Here is a 26,795-nt window from a genome sequence, read left to right as displayed (position 1 = left end):
CTCAATTCTGGTGACAACGCTACATGGGGGCAGGGGGGGAATGGATCATGTCTTTGGGAAGGTTAGAAAAGAAAATCTGATCCTAGGAATTATTAGCTGACCTGAAAAATAACAGCAAGATAGCTGGGAATTGTTACACTAGCAACAGCAAAAAGAAACACCAACTTTAATTTATACAGCACTATCTGTGACCACTGCACATCTCCATGTTTTAGAGTCAATGAGGTGTAACTGCTGTAATGTGGGAAGCACAGCAGTCCGTTTGTATGCAGTAGGGTCCCACGAACAACAATGTGGTGGTACTTCCGCTGGTGGCCACGGAGGCGTTGATTTGAGCTCTTTTTACCCAAACGTGGGGGAATTTATGCATGGATGTGTAGCTGAAGGTGTGGAGGAGTCCTGTCTTTCCCCCCCCCCCCCCATATCTGGGCATCAGACCTGGCAGAAGAAGGTTAAAGACCTGGCCAAGGAACTGGAGGAGACCCGTGGTGCAGCAGCAATTGGAAAGATGGCGGAGGGGAAAGGGTTGTCGCAGGTTGGAAAGCTCCGAATGGAGCAGTTAATGGCGTTCCTCAGAGAGGAGGTCCGCCAGCAGCGAGAAGAGATGCAGGAAGATCGGTCGAAGGCCATCGAAAGGATCGCTGGAGACACGGGGATCACAGATCCAGGAGATGGAGAGGGTGATGGCCGGCCACCGAGATCGGGTGGGGGCATCGGAGGCGGAGGTGGGGCTCCTGGGGGACTTTTGCAAGTCGCTAAGGGCAAAGGTAGAGGAGCAGAACAGATCCAGAAGGCAGAATCTGCATATCGCTGGCCTGCCGGAGGGTGAGGAAGGCACGAGTGCCACAAGATACATCTCAAGAGTGCTGGCATAGGGGTGGATGGCAGAGGGGGATGCTGGACAAGGTGGATAGAGCACACAGGTCCTTAAGGCAGAAGCCGAGAGTGGGGGAGCTGCCGTGGCTGGTGATTGTGAGGTCCCGTATGTTTGTGAAGATCATCCTGCGGTGTGATGGGCACATCTTCAAGATCTTTCTTTTGCTGAATTGGGAGCTCTGGAAATTGATGTGTCCCCCACCCCCACCCCTACCCTTGGAAGAGAACACATCCTAACGCTTAATAAAAAATGATGGGCTACACGGTGGCGCAGTGGTTAGCACTGCTGCCTCACGGTGCTGAGGATCCGGGTTCGATCCCAGCCTAGGTCACTGTCCGTGTGGAGTTTGCACATTCGCCCCGTGTCTGCGCGAGTTTCACCCCCACAACCCAAAGATGTGCACGGTAGGCGGATTGGCCACGATAAATTGCCTCGTTAATTGGAAAAAAATAAGTGTGTACTCTAAATTTATTTAAAAAGTGAAAATGAAAATTCTGCCTGTTTTTCAAGAAACCTCTGCTCTCAAAAAAAAAACAAAGTCTCTTGACTTTCCTGGAGTCTTTACTTCCAAAATTGTGCCTCTCACACAGTTGACAGCTGCAATTTAAATTGATTTGAAATGCTTTAAACTTTATAAAACAGTTGACATAGAAACAATGATTTCTCCAAATGTAACACTTGTATTGCAGTCAAAATACATTAAAAGCTACAAAGCAAATACGTGTAGATCAGCCAGTCAGAGTCTTTTAATGTAACTTGACTTAGGTTGCATCCACTGCAGTGGCTCAAACTCTTGCTGGTGGAATGTTCCAGAAGCGACTGTCGCATGGCAACCAAATACATTATTCATGCTGCCGTTCTTTTTTCAAGTGCCTTCATTAAACATGCCACAGATGGGAGCAGTTAGCAACCGGCTTCTGACAGACTCCAGCTCGTGATCGGCGATTTAAAACCATTCCTTTGTTGAAAAGGTCAGCCAGCCAGAACGGTATCAGAAAACCAACGAGCACTGTTTTTAAAAAAAATACATTAAACAGTTCATCAATGGAATTTTCAGTACAATCCGACTTGGAAATCAGAGAACTGGAGATAGCTCCAAGTGTGTCTGCTTCCCATAGTTCAATCTCAGAGGTTCCTGTAGGATTATGAGGGGATGGGATTAATTGCATATCTTTTTCAAAGGGCCAGCACGCAAGCAGTGGGCCAAATGGCCTCTCTGAGCTGCAAGGTGATGAAAATATTTGCGATTCCCCAGCTGATAAGACAGTCAATTCCTGTCTGACTAGGTCAACCATCTTCCACGGCACTTACCTCCACAAATAAGCACAGCAGAGGGGACACTGACATACAGCCATGGCCAGCAAGGCAAAGGTAACCCACACCCACTTCACACGAGAATGACAAGTGATCAAAATAGATGTTTCTTCCGCCCTCGGTTACGCTCCGAACTTTTCCGAAGCTAGCTTTTCAGAGGGGCAACGTATTCCCAGTAACTTGTTCAGGTGCAATCCTTACAGTCTCCCTATCGCGGTTTGGACCCCTGAATAGTGCTTCCAGGAAAATTACAGAACTGGACTTTGCAAACGGCCAAATATGGAGTGAGCAGAATGAAGTGGGAAACACAATTATATCCCTTAATGACGGGATGTTTACAGTGGCAGTGACAGCCAAATGTTGACATAGGATTTCCTCATTACAAACACTGATAAAACATAACTCCAACCAGGACTCAAGGTGGTTAATGTGGGTGGCATGTGGGTCAGTGATTGGCACTGGGACTGCGGCGCTGAGGACCCGGGTTCGAATCCCGGCCCTGGGTCAGTGTGTGGAGTTTGCACATTCGCCCCGTGTTTAACCCCCACAACCCAAAGAATTGCTGGTTAGGTGAATTGGCCAGCTAAATTGTCCCTTAACTGGAGAAGAAAAAAAAATGTATTGGAAAAAAAAAGGTTAATGTGGACAGGAAATACATGCCATATACTGGGATGCAAAGGTGGTTGAATTAAGGTAAACTTCCATTCCTCGTCTCTCACAGGGTCATGAATTCTGAATCCAGTGTACATGTCTGACATATAGAAATATATTAGATCTCAACACAAAAGTAAATAGGAAATAGAGATGTTTGCAAAAATATTTCTGTATGTTTTGGAATATAAATTCTTATGATCACATTATTACCATAAAATGATTAAATTAAAAGGCAGTGCTGTCTCAGACCCGGGTTCAATTCCGGCCTTGGGTGTCAGTGTGGAGTTTGCACATTCTCCCCATGCCTGTGGGGGTTTCCTCCGGGTGCTCCGGTTTCCTCCCACAGTCAAAGATGTGCAGGTTTCAACCCAGGGGGAGGGGGGGGGAGGGGTGGGGGTTAGTTTAGGTCAAAGATAAAGGGGTTTTGTTACTTGTGTATTGTTTAAAATGTCTGTATTGTTATTGTTGCGTTTGCTTTGTAAGAGGGAAAAAATTGTTGTTTGGGAAAAAATTTTCAATAAAACATTTATAAAAAAAAAAAAGATGTGCAGGTTAGGTGGATTGGCCATGATCAATTGTTCCTTTGTGTCCAAAAAGTTAGGTGGGGTTACGGGGATAGGGCAAGGAAGTGTGCTGAAGTTAGGGTGCTCTTTCAGAGGGTCACTGCAGACTCGATGGGCCAAATTGCCCCTTTCTGCACGGTAGGGATTCTATGATTCACTGGAACTCCGTTCTGTCTTCTCCCACTCCAACAGTATATAGGCTGCTGAGTCTCAACTTTGCAATGATCGAGGCAGCACGGTGGTAGCACTGCTGTCTCACGGCGCCAAGGTCCCAGGTTCGATCCGGGCTCTGGGTCACTGTCCGTGTGGAGTTTGCACATTCTCCCCGTGTCTGCGTGGGTCTCGCCCCCACAACCCAAAGATGTGCAGGCTAGGTGGATTGGCCACGCTAAATTGCCCCTTAATTGGGAAAAAATGAATTGGGTACTCTAAATTTATTTTTTAAAACTTTGCAATGATCTAATTATTACTACCAGACCTGGTCTTTATTCAAACTCTTACAACTTTGACAATGTGGGTCACATCCCCTCATTTACATTCCTTAATAATGACAACGTACATACCTGTTGCAAGTACACTCAGTACCGATAACACAAGGGACAGGTAGTACAGCTCAGGAGTGGTGTTTGCCTAACAATGATAAACAAAATCCTAATCAGTGTTAATGCTTAAAACCAAAGGAACTACACTTTTAAAGTCAATATTTGTTGCTTTCTTTATACTGAGGTCTTAATCTCCAGATTTCCCCGTGTTACATGACATGTAATATCTATTCGCACCATATTTGTATCACTAATTTTCTCTCTAATTTCCCTGTTACTCAGTGTCACCGGGACAACGTTCTTCTGGCACCGATCACACTTTGCGCAACTTGTCATTTTTCATGTCATTTTGCGCTGCTATTTGGACGTTGAACCTTGAAGAGCATCGCAAAGGTTCCCAATCCTGCTCCACATCCAGTGGTCACGGACTTTCATGCCGTGTTCACCTGACGGGTGGGTGATCAGAATTGAGAATTCGAACTGATCGCTTCTCCTTCCCAACCCAGGGACAAGGAGGTCAGCTGTTACAGACCCAATGGAGGTCAGTAGACTGAGCCCACAGTCTTGAACTCAGCCTGGACATTTCATACCGTGTGTCTGTATCATTGGCCAGTGCCTTTTTCACTAGATTATCAAGGGAGCAACTCCAACACGTTCGTCGAGCAGGCCAGTGACGTTCCCAGTTGAACACACAGACTGAATGCAACACCTGACATTCTAATCGTAACATACAAAACTGCGCAGGATGATAGGGAAATCTTACACACTGAGATGCAGCGACAGTGAAGGCAGTAGTTGCGATTCCCTGTGCAAATGATCCAACTCCATAGACATGGAAAGCCACTTTCACCTCATTCGGGATTGGGTCCATCAAGGTCAGAACAACTGTAAATCCTAAAGAGGTTTCACCAGAATTAGATTAATTTGTCAATTTACCAACACGATTCTAACATAACCATTTGTATTGACGTGTGACACAGCTGAAATCCTACATTTCTTTATGTTTTCCAATTAAGGGGCAATTTAGCGTGGCCAATCCACCAAACCTGCACATCTTTGGGTTGTGGGGGCGAAACCCACGCAGACACGGGGAGAATGTGCAAACTCCACACGGACAGTGACCCAGGGCCGGGATTGGAACCCGGGTCCTCAGCGCCGTGAGGCAGCAATGCTAACCACTGTGCCACCGTGCTGCCCTAAATCCTACATTTCTGATGCTAAAATTGATTAATCTATTTATTTAACTATATAGAATTTACAATTATTAAAGTTGGGGATGTTAGTACCAGGGATTTCCAGTGTCAAACACTCCCAAGGGTGTGTATAATATGGCTTTGATACAGAGTCAAGAGGGTGGAGTGAGTTAAAGAGGGGAGTTAGAAATGAGATAATAGTTAACCAGTTGTATTTGTTCCCCATTTAATTAAAAAGTTACATTTGCATTTACAAACCCGGGAGCTGTATTAATTTGGGCAGCCGAAGACCAAAGATTTTGGCTATTTTAAAAAATATTAAGAGTTCATTTCAACAGTGTTGAGACTCCGGGTCAAGTGGGGCTGGAATTGACCGTAACACTGGCCCAGGGCGACACATGGAGGAGAGGGTAACATGTTAGTATGGATAGAGGATTGATTAGTTATCTGGAAACAGAGCATCGCAATAAATGGGTCTTTTTCAGGTCGGCAGGATGTGTGACGAGTGGTGTACCACAGGGCAAGGGCTTCGGCTATTTCCAATTGCTATCAAGTGATTTGGGGGAATGGATGAATGCATGGTACCTGAATTTGCTGATGACACACAGATGGGTTGGGCAGTAAGTTGTGAGGCGGACGTAAATAAGTTAAAGAACTTGTCCAGTCTGGCTGGAAAAATAGAAAATCAGCGTATTGTTGCAATGGAGAAAGATTTCAGAACTCTTGAGTGTCCTGGTACAAGAATCAGGAAATGTGTGTTTGCAGGTACAGCAAGTGACGAGGGCGGCAAATGGAATGTTGTCACTTATCGCGAAGGAAATAGAATATTAAAATAGAGATGATTTGCAACAGTTCCTGGTGAGGCCACATCTAGAGTACTGTGTACAGTTTTGGGCTCCTTATTTAAGAAAGAATATAAATGCATTAGAAGCAGTTCAGACAAGGTTCACGTGACTGATACCTGCGATGGGGAGGGGTTATCTTATGAGGAAAGGTTGGACAGGCTGGGCCTGTGTCCATTGGAGTTTAGGATAATGCGAGGCGACTTTATTGAATCGTGCAAGATCCTGAGGGAACCTGACAAGGTGGAAGCTGAGAGGCTGTTTTGCCTTGTGGGGGAGACCAGAACAGGGGGAAATAGTTTAAAATAAGGATTCTTCCATTTAAGATAGACAAGAATAATTTATTTCTGTCAGAGGGTCGTGAATCTTTTGAACTCTCTTTCCAGAGAGCAGTGGAGGTTGAGTCGTCAAATATTTTTAAGACTGAAATAGATAAGGGGGCGGCACGTGGCGCAGTGGTTAGCACTGGGACTGCGGCGCGGAGGTTCCAGGTTCGCATCCCGGCCATGGGCCACTATCCGTGTGGAGTTTGCACATTCTCCCCGTGTCTGCGTGAGTTTCACCCCCACAACCCAAAGATGTGCAGGGTAGGTGAATTGGCCACGCTAAATTGCCCCTTGATTGGGCAAAAAAAAATAATTGGCTACTCTAAATTTATTTTTAAAAAGACTGAAATAGATAAGATTCTTGATGAGGGAGTTAAAGGTTATCGGGGATCGGCAGAATGTGGGGTTGCGCCATAATCAGATCTGACGTGACCTTACTGAATAGCAGGAAGTCTCAAGCGGCAGAATGGGCTCCTCCTGTTCCTAATTCGAATGTTTGCATTTATATATTTTTATAGCACTGAAACAGGCCATTTGGCCGAACTAGTCTGTACCGGTGTCGTCTGCAATGAACAAATTGCCCTATTCATAAACTGCCATGAGTTTATGGCACAGAAAAAGACGGTAATCCATCAATTCTGTCTTCGCTCTGCTAAAGTTATCCAAAATAATAGTTTGAATGCCCCACATTCTCCCCGTATCTCCTTCTGCTTCTAATATTCATCCACGTTTCCCTTCAAAGATTCAGGACTTCCATGTCACATGCTCCCCGGGGCAAAACATTCCAGCAACACTTTAAAAAAAAAATCTCCTATCCATTGTCTCACTCTCAATTTCAAATTGATGTCGATTCCCCAAAACAAGAGGAAAAACCATTTCCCTGATCACAAATTTAAAAGCCCAACTCTAATTTTCTCTCAACCTCCTCTGCCCCAGTGAAATGAATGGGAGGGTTTTCTCTCCCTGGCCCCCACCTTGGTAAATTAACTACAAGACTCCATCTCTTTATAATCTGAATTAAGATGGGACACCCAGAACACGCACAGAATTCTAGCAGCGACCCCGCTGCCCTGGGAAGGTTTACCATTTATCCTCCCCCCCCCCCCTTTCCCCGGACTCGATTTATAAAACACAAAATGCTCATTTTGTCTCAGATTTATGGATACTCAAGATGGCAGTGTTCCCCAATGGTCAGGAATTGGAAAACCGGTGCGGAGGGAAAATGACATCTATCCGCTACTTAACTTACCCGTCATAATGAAAGTGAAGATTATAAAACTGGTCAGGTTGACGAGGAGGGGTTGGACACAGTAGCGTGATGACTTTGGCCTAAGAGATAAACCACAATGCAGGGTGAGGACGTGGGGGTAGAAGAAGACACGAAGGACAAAAATAAAAACAAAATCAGCCTCCTCCCATCTTACATCATGAACCCCTCCCCTCCTCCCCGCCACCTCCATCCACATTCCCTTCGCTTTCATCTACGTATCTAATTTGCCCCTCGAATACATCGGTGTTATTTGTCTCAACTACTCCGAGAAAAAAAGTTTCACATTCCAGCTACTCTTCCCGGAGACAATGCTCCTAAATTCCCAAATTAATTTATTAGTGACTACCTTATATTTATGGCCCTATGTTCTAAAACTCATAGAACATACAATGCAGGAGTCCATTCGGCCCGTCGAGTCTGCACCCACCCACTTAAGCCCTCACTTCCACCCGATAACCCCTCCTAACCTTTTTTTGGTCACTAACGGCAATTTATCATGGCCAATCCACCTAACCTGCACGTCTTTGGACTGTGGGAGGAAACCGGAGCACCCGGAGGAAACCCACGCAGACACGGGGAGAACGCGCAGACTCCGCACAGACAGTGACCCAGCGGGGAATCGAACCTGGGACCCTGGCGCTGTGAAGCCACAGTGCTATCCACTTGTGCTCCCGTGCTGCCCAGAAGTGGAAACACTTTCACCATCATGTCCCATCACACCCTCAGAAGCGTGAAGATCTCAGATCACCGTTCAAACAGTAAATGAGTATGATAGGGATCAATAAAAGATCCACAAAACCAAGTGTACTTTCTTCCTCATTAACCTCCTCTGCCGATGGGAAGTCGGTCTCAGTGTTGGAATTGTGGGAAAGTTCCAATAACTCATCTGATTGGTCATTCTTTCCGGGTAAACCCTGCAGTGTGTTTGGTTGGAATATTGACCTCGGGCTCAGCTGAGCTTAAACTGTCCGTAGCTGCAATGACTACTGTATCCCATAATCCAAGGAACTGGGACTGCGTTCCCAGCCGAACACTCCCCTCTCTGAGCCCAGGAACCTCACTTGTTGTAGGAGGAGAAATACCATTTACCACGGCAGCTTGTGGAATTTAAATTTTGATTAATAAATTCTGGAATTGACAGCTCGTGTCAGTAATTTGATTGTCACAAGACCCATCTGGTTCACCAGTGTCCTTTAGGGAAGGAAATCTGCCGTCCTTACCCGGTCTGGCCGACTTGCGACTCCAGACTCTCAGCAATGCAGTTAACTCTTAACTGCCCTCCGAGTTGACTGAGCCAGCCATTCAGTTCAAGGGCAATTAACTATGGGCCATAAATGCCTTGTAGCCTTGCCAGCTACCCCCATATCCAATGAAGGAATACAGACATATCTTGACCTTGGAGAGAGTGGGCCATAGATTTACCAGAATTATACCAGGACGCCAGTGGTTAAACTACACAGAGAATATACAATCCGGGGTTGTATTCCCTGGAATTTGACCGACTCGTTCCTCAACGTTCTAGGTTTCCAAGGTATTAAGAGGAATTATTTGGGTAAATACTTCCGCAGGCAAAAAAACACAGTAGAAACTCAGAACTCTCTGCCGCAAACAGCAGTTGATGCTAGATCAATTATTAACTTTAATTCCGAGACTGGTGACGGCACCGCTGCCACTCTCGCCGACAAGGTACACCACGAGCCCGGTGGTGGTGGCATCGCTAAAGATCTGGGGGCAGTGGAGACGGCACAGGGGTGCGATGGGAGCCTCGGTGTGGTCCCCGATCAGAGACAACCATCGGTTTGTCTCGGGAAGGATGGACGGGGGGGGGGGGGTTTCAGAGCTGGCATCGGGCAGGGATTAGAAGAATGGGGGACCTGTTCATCGATGGGACGTTTGCAAGTTTAGGGGCGCTGGTGGAGAAATTTGGACTACCCCCGGGAAATGCCTTCAGGGACATGCAAGTGAGGGCGTTTGTGAGGCGGCACGTGAGGGAATTCCCGCTGCTCCCGGCACAGGGGATTCAAGACAGGGTGATTTCGGGCATATGGGTCGGGGAGGGCAAGGTGTCGGCGATATACCAGGAGATGAAAGAGGGGGAGGCTTTCGTAGAGGAGCTGAAAGGTAAATGAGAGGAGGAGTTGGGGGAGGAGATTGAGGAGGGGCTGTGGGCGGATGCCCTAAGTAGGGTTAATTCCTCTTCCTCGTGCGCCAGGCTTAGCCTGATACAGTTTAAGGTTATTCACAGAGCGCATATGACGGGGGCGAGGCTGAGTAGGTTCTTTGGGGTGGAGGACAGATGTGGGAGGTGCTCAGGAAGTCCGGCGAACCATGTCCATATGTTTTGGTCATGCCCGGCACTGGAGGGGTTCTGGAGGGGAGTGGCGGGAATAGTATCTAAGGTGTTGAAAGTCCGGGTCAAGCCAAGCTGGGGGCTAGCAATATTTGGAGCAGTGGACGAGCTGGGAGTGCAGGAGGCGAAAGAGGCCAGCATTCTGGCCTTTGTGTCCCTAGTAGCCCGGCGAAGGATCTTGTTAATGTGGAAAGAGGCAAAGCCCCCCAGCGTGGAGGCCTGGATAAATGATATGGCTGGGTTCATCAAGTTGGACAGGATAAAGTTCGCCTTGAGAGGGTCTGTGCAGGGGTTCTACAGGCGGTGGCAACCGTTCCTAGACTATCTCGCGGAGTGTTAGAGGAAGGTCGGTCAGCAGCAACAGCAACCCGGGGGGGGAGGGGGGGGGTAAACATTTTTTTAAAAAAAAAACTTTAATTCCGAGATTAATAGATTTCTGATAACCAGAGATATTAAAGGATGTGAGGCAAAGGTGGATATATGGGAGTTAGGTCAAATGTCAGCCAGGGTCTCACTGAATGATGGAATAGTCTCGAGGGGCTGAATGTTCCACTCCAATACTTATGATGAAGTTAATAAGGAGAAGCTTCCCAGCGTGAGAGAAGGGTCAGATACAAGGTGATTGGCTAAAGAACCAGAGGTGACACAGGGAAATTCCTTTTTAAAAACACAGCCAGTCGTGGCGATCTGGAATGCACTGCATGTACGGGCGGGCACTGGTTGCAGTAACGTTCAAAGGGGAATTGGATTGGACAGTACAGTGGCGCAGTGGGTTAGCCCTGCTGCCTCACGGCACCGAGGTCCCAGGTTCGATCCCGGCTCTGGGTCACTGTCCGTGTGCAGTTTGCACATTCTCCCCGTGTTTGCGTGGGTTTCGCCCCCCCCAACCCAAAAGATGTGCAGGCTAGGTGGATTGGCCACGCTAAATTGCCCCTCAATTGGAAAAATGAATTGGGTACTCTAAATTTATTTTTTAAAAAGGGAATTGGATAAGAGTACATCTGATAGGGCTGCGAGGAAAGAGCTACGAATTGGGATTAATTGGGTGATTCGACCAAAGGGCTAACATAGGCATAATGAGCAGAATGGCCACCTTCTGTGTGGTATCATTCTGCCCTTCATGGGTGACACAGCGGTTAGCACTGCCGCCTCACAGCACCAGAGACCCGGTTTCGATTCTGGTCTTGACCAGCTGTGCGGAGTCTGCACGTTCTCTCCGTGTCTGCGTGGGCTTTCCCCAGGTCCCGTGTCCTCCCACAATCCAAAGATGTGCAGCTTAGATGGATTGGCCACGATCGATGTGCAAGGTTACGGGTATAGGGCGAGGGAGTGAGCCTAGGTCGAGTGCTCCTTCAGTACATCAATGCAGACTCGATGGGCCGAATGGCCTCCTTCTGCACTGTAGGGAGTCTTCGGATTCTAAGTTTCATTAATGAACCCAATGGAACCCAGCCAGTAATGATACTTCTCCTCCTGATGTCTTACAACTGAGACTGACCGTAGATTGAAGCCGGTCACCTTGCTATCACCCAGCTTTCTGGAATTGGGTACGGTTACTTTTTGTTTCAAATACTTTATTTACCGTAGCAGCACAAATATCTGCGGAAGGAGGAAGATGGTCACCATCAGCACCACCAGGATTTCACTGCAAGCAAATACAAATTATTAACAGCAATAATAATCGTCCCTTTTCACAAGGAAATTGAATGCAAACTAACAACAAACATTGTGCAGGGAACGTACACAGTCAGCAAACCTGCCTCCGAACGTGTTTCTGATACCCGTTCCCACAATCCATCCCTCAACCAGGGTAACAGCAGAAAGACAACACACAGCTCTTGAAACCTACCAATCCCAATACGTGCTTGCGCTTTTAAAATTTTATTTGAAGTACGAAAGCCCGGAGGTTGTTTGGACAGAGATATTTTAAGCTGCATTGCCCCCCCGGCGCCTCGTTGCACCCACTTGATTGTCAAGCACAACACACCAAACTCCCTTAGTAACAGTTAACTGACGATACGTCCCCAAGGCCTTGGTACGCACCACAAAGACAGAAATCTGGACTTTCCTGCTCTCTCAAGTAGATCAATGATTTCCCCATGACGGAATTCCCCATGACTATTCCACAGTCAGTAGACAAGGTCAATTATACTTCAGAGGCAATTTTTCATCCCTCCAAGGCAAACCCTCTCTCTCCCCTTTGGAACATATTAATGGCCTTGGGAGGAACTAATTCGAACTCATGACAAACAGGAATTGAAAGAATGCTTTGAAGATCTGCAATCCCCCGGTATCTGCCCGAGAAACCAGTGCAGCAACAAAATGTTAACTTTCTTCCTGGTTTCGGCCGGTGAGAGGGGTGTCAATGGCTGCGCCTTTTTTTGAAATTTATCTTTTAGGAAACTAAGGGGTCCTGAATGAGAAATTTGTGATTAGAAGAGCACAAAGATTGTCAGCGGCCCAACGTTAGGAATTCCAGCGCTCCAAGCATTCATTAAGAACTAATTAGTGGTTAGCATTGCTGCCTCACGGCGCCGAGGTCCCAGGTTCGATCCCGGCCCCGGGTAACATTCTCCCCGTGTCTGCGTGGGTGTCGCCCCCACAACCCAAAGATGTGCAGGGTAGGTGGATTGGCCACACTAAATTGCCCCTTCATTGGAAAAAATGAATTGAGTACTCTTAATTTTTTTTTTAAAGAACTAATTGGTGTGGGAGATGTGCACGAGGTCCTGATATCAACGCAAGCACAGAAGAAAGAGGTTACAGAATGGCCCACTTGTAGCTTAGAAGGAACAAGGGAAGAGTACCGACAGAAGAGCCGTGAGTACCAGCCGTGGTTGGGTTAGTAACACTCGCAGCTCGCAGTCAGACGGATCTGGGTTCAAGGCCCACTCCAGGACTTGAGCACAAAAATCAAGACTGATGCTCCAATGCAGTCCTGCGGGAGTGCTGCTCTGTTGGAGATGCCGTCTTTCAGATGAGACATTAAACCTAGGCCCCATTTGCTCTCTGATGGATGCAAAGGTTCCAGTGGCAAGGTAAAAGGTAAAGTCGCCACAGTCCCAGATGACCATAGGCTGCTTTCCCCTTTGAGGGGGGAGAACTGGCTGGTATTGATTTAACCCGAGGGTCACCACACCTCAGGCGAGAGGCAAGGTTGAGAAGGTGGGGCCTTCGTGATTTACTATAATTGAACCCGCGCTGCTGGCCTCGCTCTGCGTCACAAACCAGTTGTCTAGCCTGTTGTGATTGGTCCCTATTACTTTAAGATGAACTCACCAAACACTTTGATCTGTCCAACCAAGATCTTTTATTGTGTCTCGCGCAGTTGGGTGGCAATCTGAAACAGAGCACGTTATCCTGGAGTCTTGCTATTCCTCTGCGACTTACAACTTCTGCTGACCTGTTACATGTACGTCTTATCACCCTCTACCTCCGTGTTCTTCTCCAGATGGCCTCTCTTTATATACAGGTCCCCGGGTCACATGGCCTTGGGTGTTGAGACCGCATGGTGTGTATATACTGCCACCTGCTGATTGGAGGTTTCACACCATCCAACTGTGATATGGCCCATAGGCTTATCACCACAAAGTCAATGAGCTAAAGTTGTCTCTCGTGTTCTGGCCAATGTTTACTCCTCAAATCATCATCACAAAAACAAAATCTGCTCATGATCACTTTTCTGTTGAAGAGAGTGATTAATTGCCGCATTTTCTGCGTTACACAAGGAACTCTTCCAAAATACATTTTATTTATAAATTTAGTGTACCCAATTCATTTTTTCCAATTAAGGGGCAATTTAGCGTGGCCAATCCACCTAGCCTGCACATCTTTGGGTTATGGGGGTGAAACCCACGCAAACACGGGGAGAATGTGCAAACTCCACACAGACAGTGACCCAGGGCCGGGATCGAACCCGGGTCCTCAGCGCTCTAGTCAGCAGTGCTAACCACTGCGCCACCGTGCCGCCCCTCCCAAAATACTTAACTGGCTTTGAGACATCACTGGTGTTGAAAGGTGCTATATAAATGCAAGTTTTGTGGGCAGCATGGTGGCGCAGTGGTTAGCACTGCTGCCTCACAGCGCCGAGGTCCCAGGTTCGATCCCGGCTCTGGGTCACTGTCCATGTGGAGTTTGCACGTTCTCCCCGTGTTTGCGTGGGTTTCGCCCCCACAACACAAAGATGTGCAGGGTAGGTGGATTGGCCGCGCTAAATTGCCTTTTTTAAAAATAAATAAATAAATGCAAGTATTTTTTCTAACAGCCGCTGATCAGGGTTCAGACACCGGAATTGGAATGATCTGACCGCCAAGCTGACTCTGCACGGGAATGGACGGAGTTCTGTGCCATGCCTTTTGCCACCTTTGCAGAGAATGTCTGGTGTAGGGAGACCAAAGAGGAGGAAAACAGGATTAAAGGATAATATCCCTTCAAAAGAAGAATTCTAAAATGAACTGCATACTTTGAACCCAATTATAAACACTATTTTCCACACACGGTCCAGCTTTCATGTACACATTTAGTGGCATTTGCTAAATATATGTAGTTGAAGTATTTTCAAATCACCACAATTTGACATGCTCAGCACTGAGCACTTCACGGAGCCTCAGTATAGATATCCACAACTGTGTGAGTCAGTACAACAGGATGTTGTATTGATGTGAGAAGTAACAAAGGACTGCAGTATCAACGAGACTCAAAACATATTACCAAGAGGCATTTGTCTAATATCCCTCTGCAGTCCAGACCGCCTGTAAATGGAACTTCTTTGTTAAAGAATTTAGAGTATCCAATTATTTTTTCCCCCAATTAAGGGGCAATTTAGTGTGACCAATCCACCTGCCCTGCACATCTTGTGTTGTGGGGGGTGAATCCCACGCAGACACGGGGAGAATGCGCAAACTCCACGCGGACAGTGACCCAGAGCCGGGATCGAGCCCGGGTCATTGGCACCGTAGGTAGCAGTGCTAACCACTGCGCCGCTGTGCCACCCAAAATAGAACTCCTCAAAGGCATTTCACTGTAAATTATTTTTTTCTCAATGGAACCGATAGTAAGAGTGTTTCATTTTGGTTCCTTCACTCAAGTTGCCATTTTTCAAATGTAAACAGTGCCTGAATATTGTGGAACCGGGTGGCAGGGACACAACAATATCTAATTCCATTCTGACCAGATGCCAAGCACATGTGCACCTTCCATCGAGTGGTAATTGCCACCAAAAGCACTGACCCCTTTTTACTCCTTAGCCTGGGTACATTTGTGCCAACTGTGCCAGCCAGCCTGCGATCACATGTTGCAGCAAAGCGACACAATTTGGCGATGTAGCCAAAATTGATCTTTGCGTATGTCAGCGGGATATTTTCCTGTGGGAGCTGATGGCCATTTATTTTATTTTCTTGGCGACTGGATGCAGGCTGGCCAGTTGGAATATGCACAATTTCTGCGTAATTTGGAACGTGCCAGTATTTTATTGGCAGGAAGGAAGCAGGAAAACAGCTGAGCAATTGAGGTTTTGCTCGTATTGTTTAAACATGCAAATGCACCCCAGCAACAGAAGCAACTAATATGTACCACTGGGGCTCCGAACGCTCCAGATTACAATCTGTTTGATGGGTTTTTGCAGCGAGTGTTTGAACAGCCAATTCACAGCAACATCCACTTCAACAGAGAGCTGCAATGAGAAGGTCCGACTGCTTATACAGCCTGGGAGAGGGCAGCAAATGACATCTTTCAAATCTATTTTCAACAAAGTTCTGTGGCCCAAAGCTGGGCAGGTTTCTGATAATAAATAAAGCATCCACAATTCCCTGTCCACGAGGTTGGTCCAGATTTTGTTCGGGCTGTTATGAGACATAGGAGCAGAAGCATACCACCCGGCCCATCGCGTCTGCTCCGCTGTTGAACAGCGAGAGAGTGGGTCAGGAGAACTTGTGATTAGTTAAGCTCATGCAGAAGCTTTTCCTCAATCTGCATAAAGGTGTTATTTCTGTGGCAACAGTCTTTCGTGCTTAGCCTGAAATAAAATATGGGAAGAATCGCCACATCACAAGGCACAATATTAAGTACACCAAAGACCCTAATTCCATTGCTCCCTCCCCACGTTGCTCAGGGGGCTGATCAATCGGTAGCTGAGCTAACAGCAAGATCAGGGACGTCCCAGGTTCAGTTCCGAGTCAGTGCTGCGTTAGCCAGTAGAGCAGTGTTGTGGATGCTTCATAGCCTTGGGCACTCCTGGAGTGAGGGAGGTGGTAGCTGGACAGAGACCCTCCCCCCAGCTGGTACCCACAAACTGCTGCTGGGATTGTGCATGCGTGGAGTGGGGCGAGGGGAGAATCGAACACAGTTTCCACAATTTCAAAATAGCCTCCCTGCATTTACTGTCAAAGTTGTTTTTTAAAATATATTTTATTAAAGTTTTTCGATCAAACTAAAACAAAAATTTCCCATTTTACAACTTTATAATAATATATACATTGATCGTTTTTTAAATAAATAATATGCTAACTAACGGCAACTGCCAACAACAAAATAAAAAACAATTTACTGTCAAAGTTGCCACGCGACAAATAATCTCTTTCATACGGGGGCGGCATGTGGCACAGTGGTTAGCACTGGGACTACGGCACTGAGGACCTGGGTTCGAATCCCGGCCCTAGGTCACTGTCCGTGTGGAGTTTGCACATTCTCCCCATGTCTGCGTGGGTTTCACCCCCACAATGCAAAGATGTGCAGGTTAGGTGGATTGGCCACACTAAATTGCCCCTTAATTGGGAAGAAAAATAATTGGGTACTCTAAATTTACTTTTAAAAAATCTCTTTGATAAGATCCTCGTGGTGTCTAATGCCCAGGGATTTGTACCCCAACAAGGGGTACAAATATTACTGACAGGAGAGGTGGGGAGAGGTGCAGAGTTAATTGGCAATAAAATTAACCCCCAAAGTGCTGTAAAAACTCGGCTGGTCACACAGCGTCTATGGAGAGAGGCACAGAGTTAATGTTTCGAGCCCAATATGACTACATCGGAACTGCAGACAGGTAGGAACGTGATGGGTTTTTATGCTGCTGAAAGAGGTAGGTGGTCGAGTAGAACAAAAACACCACAAATTCAGAAAGATATGCTTACAATTTTGTTCGACTGCGTTTAGGTAGCTGTCTGCTGAAGTGATAAGCCAGGTGAGCAAGCCAATAGTGTAGCATTCTGTGCCCAATCTGCTCTTGATATCTGAAACAAAAGAGAGTTACTGAACAGACAACACAATGGCCAGCACTAAAACTCAATCAAATAATTAGCTGCCCAATAAAATGCAAGGCTTCAGAGATCAAATGGGTGAATTGTTGAAGATCTGCATTATACATGGCGCAGTTCAATGGGTGACGTTGCCTTTATCACAGTATTAATACACCATCGCTTAAACCCCACCAACCCCATTAAACTGCTCACCATCCAGTCTGCTCTCCTGGTTCCCGAGCTGATACCAGAAATGGTAAAAGGGGGGGGGGGCATAGACGAGCCACAGAAACGTAGAGGGAGAGGCCGAGGGGGGGGGGGGGGGGGGCAGAGAGGAGGGTGGGTCAGAAACCAGTGAGTCAGAAGGTAGGCGGCAGAGGAAAGGGGGGGTTGGGGGGGGGGGGTACTTCCGGTTGCGGCGATGCGGAGCTAAGCCGCACATTCGGCGGCTCCCGTTAAAACTGACTTTTGGGCTCTCTTGAGGAGCCCCAACGGCAATTGTTTTGACAACTTCCAGTGTGGGAAGGTGAGCAAGGTCCCCCCTCCATAGTATATGGATTGGACCAGGAGCGAAGCGGTCAAAAAAGCATTTTTGGAGCAGAGAAAAGTGCGAGGGAGAAAAACCAAGATGGCGGCGGGCGGAGATCAAGCGGCATGGGGGCCGGAGCAGCAGGAGTTTCTCAGCCGCTGCTTTGAGGAGCTGAAGAAAGAGGTGCTGGCACCAATGCTGACGGCGATCGAGGGGTTAGTGGAGACCCAGAAGGCCCAAGGGGCGGCGATCCAGGAGGTGCGGGGAAAAACTGCGGAGAACAAGGACGAGATCTTGGGCCTGGCGGTGAAGGCGGAGGCGCACGAGGCGCTGCACAAGAGGTGGGCGGAAAGATTCGAGGACCTGGAGAACAGGTCGAGGAGGAAGAATCTTCGGATTCTGAGTCTCCCTGAAGGAGTGGAGGGGGCCGATGCCGGGGCATATGTGAGCACGATGCTCAATTTGCTGATGGGAGCGGGGGCCTTTCCGAATCCCCTGGAGCTAGATGGGGCTCATCGGGTCTTGGCAAGGAGACCCAAGGCCAACGAGCCGCCAAGGGCAGTAGTGGCGAGGTTTCACCGTCTCGTGGATAGACAGTGTGTTTTGAGATGGGCCAAGAAAGGAGCAGCAGGTGGGAGAATACGGAGATCCGAATCTATCAGGACTGGAGTGCGGAGGTGGCAAAGAAGAGAGCTGGTTTTAATCGGGCCAAGGCGGTGCTGCATAGAAAGGGGGTGAGGTTCGGAATGCTGCAGCCAGCGCGATTGTGGGTCACGTTTCAGGATTGACACCACTAGTTCGAAACGCCTGAGGAGGCTTGGACCTTTATACAAACTGAAAAGTTGGACTCAAACTGAGGGTTTGTGGTTGTGGGGGTGGGGGTGGGGGGGGGGGGGTCGGTTGTATACAGGGTTTTAACTATGCGTAGGGAATGTTCCACGGGTTGGGTGATGGATGGGGATGGGGGAAGAGATCTGATGGGGAGAATGTGGGCGCCGGTGCTGGAGGGAGGGGAGGCCTGGGGATGGGGGAATTGGGATAAGGCCGCAAAAGGAGCTGCGCCAGAGGGGGCGGGGCCGGCTTAGGAAAGCGCGGGCTTTTTCCCGCGTTAGGGAAGGACGGAGGGGGGGTGGAGGAGCGCACACTGACTGATGGGAAGGAGGGGGAGGGGGGATTCCCACACGGGGAGGGGTCAATGGGATGGCGGGGTAGGCCGGGGTCAGCAGGAGTCAGCTGACTTACGGGAGTGTTATGGGGGGAGCAAAAGAGCTAGACACGGGTCTAGCGGGGGGTGGGGGGTGATATAGGGTTGCTGCTGCATTGGCCGATGGGGAACTGGAAACAGAAGAGGTGGTCGGGACGGGGATCCCCCGTCTGGGGGACTGGAGGGTGTGGGAGGCGCGGGTATGGGACTGGCCTAGAAAAGGAGATGGCTAGTGGGGGGGGGGGGGGCTGATAACGTGGAATGCGAGGGGCCTGAACGGGCCGGTTAAGAGGGCCCGGGTGTTCGCGCACTTAAAGGGACTGAAGGCAGACGTGGTCATGCTTCAGGAGACACATCTGAAGGTGGCAGATCAGGTCAGGCTGAGAAAGGGATGGGTAGGACAGGTATTCCATTCGGGGCTGGATGCGAAGAACAGAGGGGTGGCAATACTGGTGGGGAAGCGGGTGTCGTTTGAGGCCAAGAATATTGTAGTGGACAATGGAGGTCGATACGTGATGGTGAGCGGTAGGTTACAGGGGGCGTGGGTTGTATTGGTAAACGTATACGCCCCGAACTGGGATGATGCTGGATTTATGAAGCGCATGTTGGGGCGGATTCCGGATCTGGAGGCAGGAAGCTTGATAATGGGGGGGGTTTCAACACGCTGATGGACCCAGCATTAGATCGCTCCAGATCTACGACGGGGAAGAGGCCGGCTGCGGCCAAGGTGCTTAGGGGGTTTATGGACCAGATTGGGGGGGGGGGGGGGGGGGGGGGGAGTAGATCCGTGGAGATTTGCTAGGCCCCTAGCCAGAGAATTTTCTTTTTTTTCTCACGTACACAGAGCCTACACCCGGATAGATTTTTTTGTTTTGAGTAGGGCGCTGATCCCGAAAGTGGAGGGAACGGAGTACTGATCTCTCTGATCCTGAAGTGGGACAAGGACCCACTGCAATGTGGGCCGTATAGACCGATCTCGCTCCTCAATGTGGACGCCAAGTTGCTGGCAAAAGTGCTGGCTACGAGAATTGAGGACTGTGTCCCGGGGGTGATGCATGAGGACCAAACGGGATTTGTAAAGGACAGGCAGCTGAACACCAATGTGCGGAGGCTCCTAAACGTGATTATGATGCCATCGGTGGAGGGAGAAGCAGAGGTAGTGGCAGCTATGGACGCGGAGAAGGCCTTTGACCGGGTGGAGTGGGAGTATCTCTGGGAAGTTTTGCGGAGGTTTGGGTTTGGGGAGGGGTTTATCAGGTGGGTTAAGCTCCTATATAGAGCCCCAATGGCGAGTGTGGCTACGAATCGGCGGAGGTCGGAGTATTTTCGGCTGTATCGAGGGACGAGGCAGGGGTGCCCCCTGTCCCCCGTTGTTTGCATTAGCAATTGAGCCTTTGGCCATGGCATTGAGGGAGTCCAGCAAATGGAGGGGGGTGGTCCGAGGGGGAGAGGAGCATCGGGTGGTGCTGTACGCAGATGACCTGTTGCTGTATGTGGCAGATCCAGTGGAGGGGATGGTGGAGGTCATGCGGATCCTAAGGGAGTTTGGGGACTTCTCGGGCTATAAGCTCAATGTAGGGAAAAATGATCTCTGTGGTGACCAAAGGAAGGGGACTATCTGGGTGACTATTATTGGGCAGCCAACGTGGCGATGATCCGTAAGTGGGTAATGGAGGGAGAGGGGGCGGCATGGAAGAGGTTGGAGGTGGCGTCCTGCAAAGGAACGAGCCTGAGGGCGCTGGTGACGGCATCGCTGCCGCTCTCGCCGACAAGGTACACCACGAGTCCGGTAGTGGCGGCAACGCTAAAGATCTGGGGGCAGTGGAGACGACATAGGGGTGAATGGGAGCCTCGGTGTGGTCCCCGATCCGGGAGAACCATCGGTTCGTCCCAGGGAGGATGGATGGGGGGTTTCGGAGCTGGCATCGGGCAGGGATCAGAAGGATGGGGGACCTGTTTATAGACGTGACGTTTGCGAGCCTAGGGGCGCTGGAGGAGAAGTTCAGGTTACCCCCGGGAAATGCGTTCAGGTATATGCAAGTGAGGCGACAGGTGAGGGAATTCCCGGTGCTCCCGGCACAGCGGATTCAGGACAGGATGATTTCGGGTGTATGGGTCGGAGAAGGCAAGGTTTCGGCGATGTATCAGGAGATGAAAGAGGGGGAGGCTTTGGTAGAGGAGCTGAAGGGCAAGTGGGAGGAGGAGTTGGGGGAGGAGATTGAAGAGGGTCTGTGGGCTGATGCCCTGGGTAGGGTCAATTCCTCTTCCTCATGTGCCAGGCTCAGCCTGATACCATTTAACGTTATTCACAGAGCGCATATGACAGGGGCGAGGCCGAGTAGGTTCTTTGGGGTGGAGGTCAGATGTGGGAGGTGTTCGGGAAGCCCGGCGAATCACGTCCACGTGTTTTGGTTGTGCCCGGCACTGGATGGGTTCTGGAGGGGTTTTGCAAGGACTATGTCCAAGGTGGTGAAAGTCCAGGTCAAACCAAGTTGGGGGCTGGCATTATTTGGGGTAACGGAAGAGTCGGGAGTGCAGGAGGCGAAAGAGGCCGGTATCCTGGCCCGGTAGCCCCGCGGAGGATCTTGTTATTATGGAAGGACGCGAAACCCCCCAGTGTGGAAGCCTGGATAAATGACATGGCAGAGTTCATTAAGCTGGAGAGGATAAAGTTTGCCTTGAGAGGGTCTGTGCAGGGGTTCTTCAGGCGGTGGCAACCGTTCCTAGACTATCTCGCGGAGCGTTAGGAGGAGCTCGGTCAGCAGCAGCAGCAACCCGGGGGGGGGGGGGGGGGAGAGGGGAGGGGGAGGGGAAGGGGGTGTTTCTTTCAGGGGGGGGGATATTTGGGCTGGTGGGGGAAGGTTTTTTTCCCAGGTGGTATTTGTAAAAGCATACGGGAGGGTCAATATGTGCGGGAGAAACCCATTGTATAAGTTCTGTATTATGTTTGATTGATATATGTTTATGTTCTGTTCTGCTCTTTTGTTACGCCCGGGGGGGGGGGGGGGGGGGGGGGGTTTAACTGGTTGAAAAATTTTTGTTGGGAAAACTTGGAATGAACACATTTTTTTTAAAAAGAAAGGGGGGTGGGGGGATGGTATCAAACCACATGAATGTCACATGGCCTCCCAAATCCATGACCATCTCTCCGGCACCTCACTGTATGAATCCCCTCCAATCAGGTCCTTAATTAAATTCCACATTCCCACCACCACTACATCTGACATTTGTTTCCCCCATGCCTATCCCTAATTGCCCTTGAACCAGCTTGCTCAGTCATTTCAGAGGGCAATTAAGCATCAACAACATTGCTGTGGGTCTGGAGTCACATGTAGGTCAGGCCAAATAAGGACGGCAGATTTCCTTCCCTAAAATTAAAAAAAGATCCAGATTTAATTAAAATTCCACCATCCCATGGTGGGATTTGAACCCATGTCCCCAGAGCATTAGCCTGAGCCTCTAGATTACAAGCCCAGTGACATTGCCACTACACCACCACCTCCCCATCCATGGTGACATTACACCTAATAAAAGCTGTTTTGTCAATTAAATAAATTGTAGAATCCCTACAACACAGGCCATTCAGCCCATCAAATCTGCACTGACACTCTGAAAGAGCTCTCTATGTAGGCCCACTCCCCCCCCCCCCCCCCCACCCTGCCCTACCCCTGTAATCCCACCTAACCTGAACATCCCTGGACACTAAGGGGCAATTTAGCATGGCCAATCCGCCAACCTGAACATCCCTGGACACTAAGGGGCAATTTAGCATGGCCAATCCGCCAACCTGCGCATCTTTGGATTGTGGGAGGATACCGGAACACCCGGCGGAAATCCACGCCAACACGGGGAGAAATCAAACTCCGTACAGACAATCACCCAAGGTCAGAATCGGACCTGGGTCCCTGGTACTGAAAGGCAGCATTGCTAACCACTGTGCCGCCATATTAAGTCAAAACTCCTTAAGCCAATATTTCAAACATTCACCCAGCATCTTCTTGGGTTTTAACGCAGTTAATAGGTCAACAATCATCGACCACCAACTCTCCCTGCCTCACAAGGGCATGGGCAGGTAGTCCCACGGTAGCCGAGAGCTGAGTACCTTGTCCAAGAACCATTCTTAGGTCAGTACTGAGAGCTGATGCCTACAATCTGTTCAAACATCACCGTGAGCCCCAACCCTACTCTCACCTCACGCACCTGACCTTTCAGGAGAGAGAACCCCAGGCAATCTCCCCGACCCCATGTCCTCAGGGTCAATTAGGCCGATTGTTAAAACTAGTCCCAGCGGAGGTCAATTAGTTCAGGAATGGAATCTGGGAATGTTGAAGAGGCATCTTAGATTCAGGCAAAGTGGCTAAAACCTTCCTAAGACCCAAACAAATTCCCCTCCCATCATTTATTGAGTGCCTTCCCAAATGGGTAAGCAAGGCAGACAAGCCAACAGGGCAGCCAGGAGTGAGAATAGGGCAGATCCCCGATCACAGTTTAGGGGGCGGCACAGTGGTTAGCACTGCTACCTCACAGCGCCTGGGACCCGGGTTCAATTCTGGCCTCGGGTGTCTGGGTGGAGTTTGCATTTCTCCCTCTGACCGGGTGCTCCGTTTTCCTCCCAGTCCGAAGATGTGCAGGTTAGGTGGATTGCCCATGCTAAATGTCCCCTTAGTGTCCAGGGATGTGCAGGTTAGGTGGATTGACCATGCTAAATTTCCCCTTAGTGTCCAGGGATGTGCAGGTTAGGTGGATTGGCCATGCTAAATGTCCCCTTAGTGTCCAGGGATGTGCAGGTTAGGTGGATTGGCCATGCTAAATTTCCCCTTAGTGTCCAGGGACGTGCAGGTTAGGTGGATTGGCCATGCTAAATTTCCCCTTAGTGTCCAGGGACGTGCAGGTTAGGTGGATTGGCCATGCTAAATTTCCCCTTAGTGTCCAGGGACGTGCAGGTTAGGTGGATTGGCCATGCTAAATGTCCCCTTAGTGTCCAGGGATGTGCAGGTTAGGTGGATTGGCCATGCTAAATGTCCCCTTAGTGTCCAGGGATGTGCAGGTTAGGTGGATTGGCCATGCTAAATTTCCCCTTAGTGTCCAGGGACGTGCAGGTTAGGTGGATTGGCCATGCTAAATTTCCCCTTAGTGTCCAGGGATGTGCAGGTTAGGTGGATTGGCCATGCTAAATGTCCCCTTAGTGTCCAGGGATGTGCAGGGTAGGTGGATTGGCCACGCTAAATTTCCCCTTAGTGTCCAGGGATGTGCAGGTTAGGTGGATTGGCCATGCTAAATGTCCCCTTAGTGTCCAGGGACGTGCAGGTTAGGTGGATTGGCCATGCTAAATGTCCCCTTAGTGTCCAGGGACGTGCAGGTTAGGTGGATTGGCCACGCTAAATGTCCCCTTAGTGTCCAGGGACGTGCAGGTTAGGTGAAGGGGTTGTTTAGATTGGGTGGGGTGTCTATCAGGGGGTCCGCGCAGACTCGATCAGCTGAATGGCCTCTCTCTGCACTGTAGGGATTCCATGAGACACAATCTAACTTCTCACTGGGTAGACATTCCACAGCATAGAAACCATCAATCTGATCTTGAATTCACAGCTGGGGGGCGGGGAGCCGATTGTGCTCCACACAAAAAGCCAGATCAAACTGGCTGACTTGCGAATGGGAGGTGAAAACCTGAGACATTGGGGGGGGGGGGGGGGGGGGGCGGGGGTTGTCTGTCTCCTAGCAACAGACATTAAATACTTGCTCTCAACATTCGGTGATTTAACAGAGAAATTAACCACCACAAACTCCGCCCAGCACCGGGTGGAGCAGCAAATAAATGAACCGGTTCTTTCTCCAAACTTACTAAACATTTCAGTTTTGCACGTGTCCTTTTCAATTTATACAATTTCAACAAAAACATTAGTTGCTAAAATTGATCGTTACATGTCTGGGGTGAAACTGACTCACTCCACACTCAGCTCTGGACACACTCACTCACTCCACACTCACTCACTCACAGCTCTGGACACACTCACTCACTCCACACTCACTCACTCACAGCTCTGGGGAAACTCTGCCGTTAGTAGAAAGTTTGACAAACAGTGAGTGTACCAGCCTGGCTCGCGATCCCCTTCACTGTCGGCATATTTTCTTGTAGAGGAGGCTCACAGCCTCGGTGCTTTTAACTACCAGAAAGTTGGCGACCAGGAGGAAGATGAGAAGGAAAATAGCCAGAGACTGAGCGATAATTCTCACCATGGTGGGCGGCTGCACTCAGTGTGAGTGAAGCTCCCTCCCTCCCAGCTCCATCCCTCACTCAGCTCCAACCCTCTCTCTCAATAGGTAGAATGTGGGACTCGCCCCCACCCCCACCCCCAGGGCAATCCGTTACCCAGAAGCCTTGTCCCACATTCACCAGGAATGAGGAATGCCAGTTACACAGAGAGAGAGAGAGAGACTGGAAATGTTCTCCTTGGGGAAGCAAAGGTTAAGAGGAGATTTGCTGCAGGCGTTGAGAATGAGCTGGACAGGGAGAAACTGACCCCACTTTTGGGAAGGGAAGGGAAGGAGGGGGGGAGGAAACAGCCATATAAGGTAATTGCTAAAAGAAGCAATGGAGACTTGGAAATAAACTTTTTTCAGGCAGGGAATGGTTAGGATGTGGACTGCTCTGCCTGTGGGAGGCAGGTTCAAACCAGGCACTGGAGGAAATTAGATTACAGTTCATGGCCCTATGAGTCTCCTCCATCCTTCCTCATCTCAGTCTTAAATATGTCTACCCTGTCCACTTCCTCTTCATTCTCTACCTCTTCCCTACCTCTTCATTCACCTGAGGAAGGAGCAGTGCTCCGAAAGCTAGTGACATCGAAACAAACCTGTTGGACTTTAACCTGGTGTTGTAAGACTTCGTACTGTGCTCACGCCGGCATCTCCACATCCTGTCCACTTTAAACACTCCCTGTGGTAGCGAGTTCCACACTCTCACTATTCTCTGGGTAAAGAAGGTTTTTTAAAAAAAATTCCCTATTTTAATTCTTGATAATTATATATTGGTGAATTCTCGTTATTGTATATTGGTGAATTAGTGGGCAGCATGGTAGCACAAATGGATAGCACTGTGGCTTCACAGCGCCATGGTCCCAGGTTCGATTCCCCACTGGGTCACTGTCTGTGTGGAGTCTGCACGTTCTCCCCGTGTCTGCGTGGGTCTCCGGGTGCTCCGGTTTCCTCCCACAGTCCAAAGACGTGCTTGTTAGGTGAATTGGCCATGATAAATTGCCCTTAGTGACCAAAAAAAAGGTTTTACAACACCAGGTTAAAGTCCAACAGGTTTGTTTCGATATCACTAGCTTTCGGAGCACGGCTCCTTCCTCAGGTGAATCCCAGTCCAACGCCGGCATCTCCACATAAAAAAAAAGGTTAGGAGGGGTTATTGGGTTACGGGGATCGGGTGGACGTGAGGGTTTAAGTGGGTTGTGATGTGTTGGGTACTCTGCTACACAGACGAACCAACACGGTTGTGAATGGTACAACTCAGTTTCATTACTAACATTTATTTACAGTGGTAAACTGGTTACTGAGGTTCGATCATAACCCTAGAATCTGTGGACCTATTCCTAATACTATCTTGTAGTGGCACTCAGCACATGGTGGATGTCTGAGTGGCTTGCTATGAGCCCTGTGCCCTGAGCTGTCTCCTGCTGGAATGCTCAGGAAGTGTCGTGTTCCCTGTTTTGTACTGTGTATGCTCTTGCCTGTGATTGGCTGTGGTGTTGTGTGTGTGTTGATTGGTCCATTGATCTGTCCATCAGTATGTATGTGCTATGATGTTTACCTGAATATCATGACGGGTTGGTGGGCCGAATGGCCTCCTTCTGCACTGTATGTTCTATGTTCTAATTCTCATTATTGTATAAGAACAAACAA

At 49.1% G+C, this 26,795-nt stretch overlaps 1 protein-coding gene across 2 annotated transcripts; it reads right to left on the bottom strand.

Moving 5' to 3' along the window:
* Nucleotides 1–1,420: 1,420 nt before the first annotated feature.
* On the bottom strand, nucleotides 1,421–25,230 carry LOC140392564 (uncharacterized). 2 transcript variants are annotated; one of them, XM_072477896.1, is made up of 7 exons: nucleotides 25,125–25,230; nucleotides 17,056–17,154; nucleotides 11,514–11,576; nucleotides 7,561–7,640; nucleotides 4,714–4,844; nucleotides 3,972–4,038; nucleotides 1,421–1,886 (listed from the first exon to the last, which is right to left on the bottom strand). In XM_072477896.1, the coding sequence occupies exons 2-7, from the start codon at nucleotides 17,127–17,129 to the stop codon at nucleotides 1,756–1,758; spliced, it is 546 nt and encodes a 181-aa protein (XP_072333997.1). In that variant the 5' UTR covers nucleotides 17,130–17,154; nucleotides 25,125–25,230; the 3' UTR covers nucleotides 1,421–1,755. The 2 variants fall into 2 exon arrangements, with proteins under 2 accessions (XP_072333997.1, XP_072333996.1); XM_072477895.1 differs by having other exon boundaries at nucleotides 24,981–25,201.
* Between the last annotated feature and the right edge of the window lie 1,565 nt (nucleotides 25,231–26,795).

This window comes from Scyliorhinus torazame, chromosome 16 (assembly GCF_047496885.1).
Source record: "Scyliorhinus torazame isolate Kashiwa2021f chromosome 16, sScyTor2.1, whole genome shotgun sequence".
Classification (NCBI taxonomy): Eukaryota; Metazoa; Chordata; class Chondrichthyes; order Carcharhiniformes; family Scyliorhinidae; genus Scyliorhinus; species Scyliorhinus torazame.
This window is presented reverse-complemented; position numbering and strand designations above follow the sequence as displayed.